General features: G+C 41.4%; 1 protein-coding gene across 8 annotated transcripts in view; it reads right to left on the bottom strand.

Moving 5' to 3' along the window:
• Positions 1-3,180: 3,180 nt before the first annotated feature.
• RUNX1T1 (RUNX1 translocation partner 1) overlaps positions 3,181-9,424 on the bottom strand; it is a 155,755-nt gene continuing 149,511 nt past the window's right edge. For all 8 annotated transcript variants that reach the window (XM_027561578.1, XM_027561576.1, XM_027561575.1 and 5 more), the window contains one exon: positions 3,181-7,192. In XM_027561578.1, coding sequence (XP_027417379.1) covers positions 6,917-7,192 — 276 coding nt within the window. In that variant the 3' untranslated portion in view covers positions 3,181-6,916. The remainder of the gene's footprint in view (positions 7,193-9,424) is intronic.

The following is a 9,424-nucleotide window of genomic DNA, read 5'->3' as shown; positions in this document are numbered from 1 at the left end:
TGCTCGCCCCTGAGATCTTCCTGTGGCTCATCTACACCCATGTTTCATCTTAAATATCACTTCTTTCCTTGGCCATCTGAATTAATGGCATTGCCATCCTCAGGCCCACCGCTGTTTCTTCCCCTATACTGCCTTGTATTCCTTTTTATCACGTATCCATGTTGTAGGGATCTGCCAGGAATCACACAGCCAGCATGTGCTCAGTCATGTCCGATTCTTTGTGACCCCACGGACTGTAGCCTGCCCGGCTCCTCCGTCCACAGGATTTCCCAGGCAAGAATACGGGAGTGGGTTGCCATTTCCTTCTCCAGGGGATCTTCCTGACCCAGGGATCCAACCCGCATCTCTTGAGCCTCCTGCATTGGCAGGTGGGTTCTTTTCCACTAGCTGCACTTGGGAAAATGCAGGAATCGGGTAAACAGTAATAACGATAATTGCAGAGGGAAGTGAAAAGCAAGGCACCGGAGAAGGCAATGGTACCCCACTCCAGTACTCTTGCCTGGAAAGTCCCATGGGTGGAGGAGCCTGGTAGGCTGCAGTCCATGGGGTCGCTAGGAGTCGGACACGACTGAGCTACTTCACTTTCACTTTTCACTTTCATGCATTGGAGAAGGAAATGGCAACCCACTCCAGTGTTCTTGCCTGGAGAATCCCAGAGACAGGGGAGCCTGGTGGGCTGCTGTCTCTGGGGTCGCACAGAGTTGGACACGACTGAAGTGACTTAGCAGCAGCAGCAGCAGCCTCTTCATCACCATCTGAGCAAGTTGCCTATGAGTTTATCTCTTCCTCTTCAAACTATTCCTCAAGCCGATTAAATCATTCCTCTTGCTTTCTGTTCCCCCAGCCAATTTGTTCATTTCTGGGAAAACTGGTACATTATTCTAGCTGCAAACTCAATTGTATTTATTGAGTGCTAACTGGGTGCTGGAGCTTCCCTAGTGGCTCAGAGGTTAAAGCATCTGCCTGCAATGCGGGAGACCTGGGTTCGATCCCTGGGTCGGGAAGATCCTCTGGAGAAGGAAATGGCAACCCATTCCAGTATTCTTGCCTGGAAAATCTCGTGGATGGAGGAGCTTGGTTGGCTACAGTCCAAGGGGTCGAAAACAGTCAGACACGACTGAGCAACTTCACGTTCACTTTCAACTGGGTGCTGGGCTCTACCAAAAAGGGCTCCAGCTGCCACTGACTTATATGGGGACCTACATGGTATCCAGGCAGCCATGCCCTCCTCACTGTCTCAAATTCTGTTTACTTTATCCCTTTCTTGACAATGGAATACAGAACTCCAACACAAAGAACATTGAGACCTAAGAGCATATAATCCTTCTCTTATCCATTGTAAGTTTTCTCCACATTCAAATATTATTTTTATTATAGTAAAATAGATGACTGTACTGACCTTGAGTTCTCATAGACTCCCCATGTATATTCTTGAAGAGTTTTCAAAAATGTTATCTGAATCTGAAAATTTCAAAAGCAAATGACCACAGTACCTTGGTCCTACATCCGTGGTTTTATGGATGGAAAGGTGGGGAGATGGGAAGAAACAGTTTCTGTATTCACCCGACTCAGTTTCCCTAGTATGACTGAGAACATACTGACGAGGGACAGCTTTGAGCAAACACAACTTTATTTATTCACTTTGGATTAAGGGTATAGACACCCATACAGAACAAACCCCTTTGCTTATTCCTTCCCATTCCATTCCAGAAAAATGGCTGTAATGTTCTTTCATGGCAGACATATTTTTATATTATCAAATACATCATTAACACTTATAAAAAAAATGATGTCTAATACCTAGAAGTCTTGAGATTTTGCTGTCTTTCAAATAAATTACAAAGCATTCGCCGTTTGTCCAACATATCCACTTGCATGAAAATGTCCCAGACGTGTTTTCAAGATTTGTTTATAAGGGAACTACTTCCATGAGTCTCTTCTGTCCTTACCTACTGGTTGCTATCCTGCTGTTTTTAAGAGAGAAAAAAAATATTAACACATTATAGGGTAGGCACCTTAGGTCAGGGTGCTTTGTCTTTTGCAAAAATAAATCATTAACTGCTATGTTAAGTATCTGACCCTACCTATCACAATTGTAGGGGAGGTGTCCATTACTGATTAAAACATTTTATTTTATTTTTTTTTTGCATTATCTTGTGTGTTTCTGGAGAAAGAAATGTGAACAAAGGCACACATTCCAGGAAGACAAGTTAGAGAAGCCAGGTCTTGGGACGAGGACCCAGCTGACACAGGGAGGAAGCTGGACGGCCAGTCTCAAGCCGCCCTTTCCTGAACCAGTACTCACTCTTTCCAGACACAGGCTCTTCATGGGCTCTGTCCTCTTGTTCTTTGCAACTATTCTTCAGCCCACAAAGTTGAGAACCCTTTGAGAAAGTTGAGGGAAGAGAAAGTCCTGCTACAACACAGTACATACATTATTTCAAAAAACAAACCAAAATCCTGTGATTTGAAAATTATATATAAACCTTTACAGGATTCATGGGCTGCAGGGAGCAGGGTAGGGGCTTCAAACCTTGAGTTTGTAACTAGAGCATGAAAAAAAAACACACGTTAGTAGAGGGAACACTTCAGACCTCCCAACAAAGGCAGAGACTTGCCACAGAGGATGTTTAACAATATACAAAAGGACGAGGAGAGACGATGGCAGATTTCAGAGGGTAATGAACAAGGTAGGTGGAAGCAAACTCTGCATCAGTGGATCTGCCACTCACGTTGCCAGGAGGAGCTAGCACTTATGAGTCAGAACTTCACAACGTTGGGATGCACCTTTCTGGCCCAGTTGAACCAGGAGCAGGCAACTCATTTCTAATTTTGTCAAAAGGCAGCCAAAAGGCCTTGAGGTACCTATGCAGCAGCTCAACTAAGGCACCCAAATGCTCCTTTCCTCTGCAAGGTTGCAGTTCTCTTCCCATTCTTCCAACTCCTCCTGCCTGGGTACCATCCCCCTGAACCACCTTGACGCTGGCACTATTCTGACATCATGGCCTATTCATCAACCATGGATGAGCCAATTCCTGTTAAAGAGGTGCGCTCTGTGGGCTGAATAAACCCTACCAATGTGCTTTAGTACCAGGGAGGATGAAGACGGACACTCAGACCAGAGCCACTGTGTGGACAGCCAGTGGCACACACTGACGATAAGGGAGGCGAGAGAAGATGTTTTTTTAAACTTTTTTTTATTACACAGTAAAGAATACAACAATACCTGAATCATACTTTAAAGATTCACAGGTTGACAGACCATACATTACAGTCCAACTAAGGAAAAAAAAAGGATAAACAAGAAACCACAGTTCAGACATAGTAGACTTCAAAGCTCAAGAGTATGCTGACAAAAGCATGATGCCTAGACCCCGCCCCCCAGTGTTAGTCTACCATTAACTTGTGGTACATGTCTGAATTAAGTATTGCACAACAACTTTAATTTTTCACAATAATGTCGCAGAACCCAAAATAATATTAAAAAAAAATTACTTCAAATCTGCATTTCGACAGTCTCCAATTTTTTTTCTGTCCCTTGAGGAATTCGGACAACATGGAGTCGCTTTCTTTCCCTAAGTATTCCAGACGTAGGCATGCTTTGCATAAGAAAACCAGCCTTGAAATTTTTTTTAAATCCCCAAGACATGCACCTACACATTAAAAAAAAAAAAAGTTAAGAAAAACAAAAAAAAAATAAGACAGGTGGCCCTGTCACACACAGTCTCATGACAGAGAAAAAAGAGAAAGAGAAAAGAGTCAGAGACAGAGATAAGAGATCGAGGACGCCCTATTCCTATCAGCGACCACCATTCATTTCTATCCAATGAAGATAACTTTTTTTTTTAAATGTGTTATACCTACAAATTATACTCTCACATAGCCTGTATATAAGTGACAAGCAAAAAAGGAAAGTAACAAAAGTTTTCTTTTCTTTCTCTTCTTTAGGTTTATGAGGTCTGCATTGTTACCAAGAAGTGATATGGTTTGCAGCTGTATGAGCTTAACTTTTGGTATCCTGGTTCTTTTGTGCCCATTTGGTTTGACTAGACCAGTTTTTGTTAGCTACTGGTGCAATATACATGCTGTCAGAGGTAGAGTGAAACTTTTTGCCACTGAGGAGAATGTAGCAAAACAGGAGGAGAGGAAGAGGAGGAGGAAGTGGGGAAGGAGGAAGAGGAATTCGAGATAGAGCTCAGAGTTAGGGATTTTTTTTGTATTTGTTTTCACTCAGGGTGCCCTGAATTAAAAGTAATGAGACGTACTGTACTAATCCTTATTTTACACACTAGTGTTAAGAATAACAGTGCTGTTTCACATACATCACAGCTTCTAGAAATAAAGACGTGTGGGTATGACATACCTCATTTTTGGGATTATTTAACCCTTCGTAGCCTAGAACATATAATAGCTCTGTAAGAAAGGACTGTCCAGTGTCATTAGCAGACTAGAAAGCAGAGTGAGGTCAAAGGATTCTGGGAGCACCATGATAAAATATAACCCATTCAGAGCCTGGTTATGTGCTTTCATGTCACTTTAAGCAGGTGTGCTGGCAGATGGACTTTCAACATGTGGATAGATGGATTCACTTGCTCATCAGAAGTTTCTAAACTAAAAAGCCAAAAAAAAAAACAAAAACAAAACCACCACCTGAACAAAATTAAAGCCAACTTGTACATGAAAATACAGGGGGAAATGCAAATAATGTTAGGCTAAAGAGATTTAGGATTACCTCTATGCAGATATTTAAAAGCCATGTAAAACTGTATCCAAAGGCTTTATTTAAAAACAAAACCAAACCCAAGTTAACGGACCACTTTAGATTTTTAAATAAATGCCTGGTGTGTATATGTACATGGAGTAGTGTCTTCCCAGCCTTGAAAACTTTGGTTGTCTACACAGCCTGCAGCACTGCTGACTTTCCATAAAGCACACAACCACATTCTGGGCTACCATTTTCAAAACTAACAAGTAGTTCTGGTCTGGACCCTGGACGACGAAGGGTTAATGGATTCACACTATACCTTGCTGAACATGTTTAACCTGCTGATCATTTTGGAAAGTAGTACTGGTGCTTTTCAAAATTCCAATTTTGGTCCATCAGATCAGTCTTTGGCTGACTTCCCTTTTTGTAAGAATACTGTGTAACCTGGCATTCAGCAGTGTTAAAGCTGTCAGTCTACACCTCAGCATTTGGAGCTCTAATGATTTATCTTTTTTTTTTTTTTTTTTTGTAAAATTAGAAATACTTAAACAACCTTACAGCGATACACATGCACTGTCTTTTTTTAAAAGTAGGATATCTTGTTATTTTTTTCAAAAGTCCCTAATAATGATTTTTCATCAAAAAAAAAAAGAAAAGAAAAAAATCCACTACTACTCTATGCTACAGCTAAACTTGGTGGAATGGATCTAGCATATTTAAAAAGTTTGCTCAAAAAAAAAAAAAAAAGCATGCCTAGGGAGTCATTGTGACAGTGCAAAATACATTTATGTACATCCCTCTTACAAAAACACCAATATGTTAGCATTCCGTGAAGCATGCTGGTTTTCAGGGGAAAAAAAAATCCTATAAGAGAGTGAAATAGCAGCTCCGAAAGATAGCCTTTTTCTTTTCTTTTCTTGAGGACAACCAAAAAAGTCTTTTTTTTTCTTTTTTCTTTTTTTTTTAACTACTAGAGAAATACCACTAATACATACAGATATAAAAGCAGCATAGAAAGATACAGGTTTCTCACCAACTAGGAATAAAGAGACTAAATGTGGGCACGTGGTTAAACTACAACGCGTCTTCACAGTCGTCCAGCACGTTTACAAGAAAAACACCATTGGGAAACCTCACAGGACAGAAGTGTTTTAACACCAAGAGAACTACTAGTTTTTAATTAAAAATCCAAACAGGGTGGGGTTGAAAAAATTTAGAAAGGGGCTGGAGCTGGAGCCACCATTTTTTTAAAAATTATTTTTCAATATAAAATGAATGAGCTGGAATAGACCCAATGTCTTGCTCTGTGGAACCTTGCAAAAGTGAAGAAACGTTGAGGGTTGTTTAGAGCAGCTGGCTGGTGTCAGAGCTGCCAGGGTGCTAATAACTGCAGGCTGAGTCTCTTACTTCTGTGTGTGTGTGTATATATAATTTTATATATATATATATATAAAGGAGCCTTTTGTGTTATGGCATTTTTTTCTTGCTGTTGTGTTCACATATCCCACTGCAAAATCATCTTTCATTTTTCCTTCTGTTGACCTGGATATTATTATTTCTTTTCAGAAACAGGAAAAAAAAAACCCGAACATCTGTGTCTCCTTCCAATTTGCTACACATCTGCGCGTTATGTAGCGGGTCTTCAAAGTTCAGTTAGCAACCCACGGACGCCATTCATCTTCTCGTTAAAATGTCTACTGCTGTAGCCAATGCTCATGCCCTTGAGGGTTTTCCTCTTTTTTTTTTTTTCCATTATTGGATATAAAGAACATTGTGACTTTTAATATTAGCATTTTTGCTTTCAACAGCAATTAGCAATCTCTTGGTTTGCTGTTTGGTAAAGCATCGGTTAATGAGGTCATCTAGTTTAAAATCCCAGCTACTGGAAAATAACAGGGAGGAGGTCAAATCTATCATTTCATGTTATATTCTCTGCTCTCTTTTCAGTTCTCTAAGGAAAAGAAATCTTTGTTATCCACAATAAGTCATTATGACCCGTTACTGGCCTTCTGTTTTACGATCGCCTCAAGATACAGTTAGGTTCTCTCTTGCTGAAAGTACTGAAACAGGATAGTTCGTCTATAAACAAACAAAACAAAACAAAACAAAAAAAGGAAAAAAAAAAAAAAAAACAACTTTGAGCATCTGAGGATGAGGAATTGGTTTCGTGTTGGTTGTGTTGTCTTTCCTCCGACAGTTCTGAGTGCACGTCTAGCGAGGTGTCGTCTCTATGGTGGAAGGGGTCCCTGGGGTGGTCGACCTGGGGGTGGCCGCTGGTGGTGTGTCCATGGGGCTCCCGGCCCCGCTGTTGGGCGTGACGGAGGAGCTGACGGCAGGCGTGTCCCCCTGCTGCTGGGCCTGCAGGGTCTGTCCACAGATGTGGTGGTGCTTCTCCCAGTCTTTGTGCTGGCAAAAGGAGCCACAGTATCGGGCCGTGTTACAGCCGCTGCAGGTCTCGCTGGCTTTACGGCCGCAGTTCCAGCAACTCTACGGGAGGAGGCAGAAGAGGGTGACATCTCCAATTAGTACCTGGACCAGGCCAAACTCTGAGAAAGAAACTAGGCAGCACTGCCCCCACCCCTTACTTTTAAGAATGGTGAGAATGGAAAATCCACGTGTGTATTTGTACACACTGAACACAACGGAGATGTAGGCTTTGGTGTGGTGACTGCCCAGACTTCAAAAACTCTTAAGACATCTACACAAAATGGTTGAAACTCTTTCCATTTTCACTGTAACATTCCTTCTTTTTAGGTTTAGTATCTTCACATCTAAATTTTCTGTTCACCCATACTAACAATTACTACAAATGAATTTTTTCCTCTCCTAATGAGAATACCATCATGGAAAGATACAGACACCAGTCCTGGAAGAAGCTTCTTCTTTCTAGACACTAACAGGAACCACAAAGGAACTATGAGAATGCTCTGGGGACGACAGAAGATGAGATGGTTGGATGGCATCACCAACTCGATGGACATGAGTTTGAGCAAGCTCTGGGAGTTGGTGATGGACAGGGAGGTCTGGCGTGCTGCAGTCCATGGGGTCGCAAAGAGTCGGACACGACTGAACAACTGAACTGAACTATTCGATTCAAAGGAATATAATGGACTAGACAGAGGATTCTATTCCCTGCTCCAGCACAGACCAGAAAGAGTGGGGCATGCATTCAGTTCTCCCACTGCAATTAGTTATTCACTGTACCTGAAAACCAAGTGGTAGGAAAGTCTCAAAACAATCCCCTTTAACTTCAGCTCCCTCAAGACTGGATCCTTGGTTTGTTTTTTCTCTAATATATTCTAAGCACCCAGTACCTGATATATATATACATATATATATATAGTAGGTGCTCAATAAGTATTTGTGAAATCAATGAATCAGATCACCTAATTTGGCTTTGAAAAACCAGAAATACTAAAACTGGGTAAACAACAATTCAATTTTCATATACTGCTTTCCAGCTGACGGAGTTCTTTTGACGCTCATTTGTACCTCAGCAGCTCTGAGCAGTCAGAAAAGCAGAGGAAATTAAAAATTCTAGTGAGTTCTAGCACCCTAGCAAGCCTACTGCCAGTCTCCATGGGTGCTTTCCAAGAAGTGAGAAAAGCAGAAATGAGGCTGCCTCTGAGATACACACACCATGAAGCTGGGCACTGGTGCACTAGAGACGGAAAAGCCCCTGCCTGGGAAGACCCTGGGAAATGAGGGACCTTCGGGGAGCACACTGACGATGACAGCACCCTAAGGGCCCTTCTAGGAGGAGGGGGAAACTCAGGAAGCCTCCTTGAAATGTTTGTGCCTCCTTTGGCAAGACCATCCATTGTGCAATGTTGTATCAAGCGATCTTAGCTCTGTACCATTCATTGTTTTATTCTTTATCTTCCTTGGTTTTATTTTCTTGCCAAACAAACCTCTGACTATAATCTGGTAACCCCAACCAGCTGAAAGTATGTGGCTGTTATCACAATTAAAATATAGTTTTTTAAAGCCCTGACCTATGTGGATATGGAAAAAATCTCCCCACTGTGTTTTCTGCGATTATTTTTGCTTTCAGCATGCTGGTGGTTTGGGCCAAGGTGGGCTCATAAGCCTATTAAAATTGCCCCAGTAGAATGTCAGCTCATCACCCTGGACTGTGTGCTTTTACCACTGTGCAAAATATGCTAAGGAAATTTTAGCATTCATCCTAATTTGGCTAATAAATAAAGGGCTCTTAGAGTCTTTCGAGTCCTTGAAGCCTATAAACTCAAGAACGATAGCATAAAACTTTTAGAAAGAGCTCAGTCCTGTGTTCATATTTCTTTACCACTCAGAAATGACAGCCCAATGAAGAGGAAAAAATAAAAACTTTAAGATCTCAAAGTCGGGCCAGTAGCAGGTGTTTCAAGTGAACATAGCTAAGGAAATCTAGAAGTTTGATTTCTATGCTAATGTTATAAATAAAAATGGAATTACAATTAATAGTCAGTACCAGAACAAAGTAATTTTTTTCTACTGCAGTTTAATTTTCCCGGGAAAATATCTCAAAAAATATGTACCTCTGATCAGAGGCTTCATGACCATAACCAGAAGCCCTTCTTTCTCAAAATTAACTCAATCTTATTGCATGGACAATGGTGCCACAAAGACCTGAACAAACATGGGCCTGTCCATCCTCCAGAGCAGCGAGGTATGACACTCAGCACTCAGGGTGGTTTACTTCCTTGAGCTGTAGGCATT

Source organism: Bos indicus x Bos taurus, chromosome 14 (assembly GCF_003369695.1).
Source record: "Bos indicus x Bos taurus breed Angus x Brahman F1 hybrid chromosome 14, Bos_hybrid_MaternalHap_v2.0, whole genome shotgun sequence".
Classification (NCBI taxonomy): domain Eukaryota; kingdom Metazoa; phylum Chordata; class Mammalia; order Artiodactyla; family Bovidae; genus Bos; species Bos indicus x Bos taurus.
The sequence above is the reverse complement of the archived record's forward strand: the minus strand, read 5'-3'. Positions and strand labels throughout refer to the sequence as shown.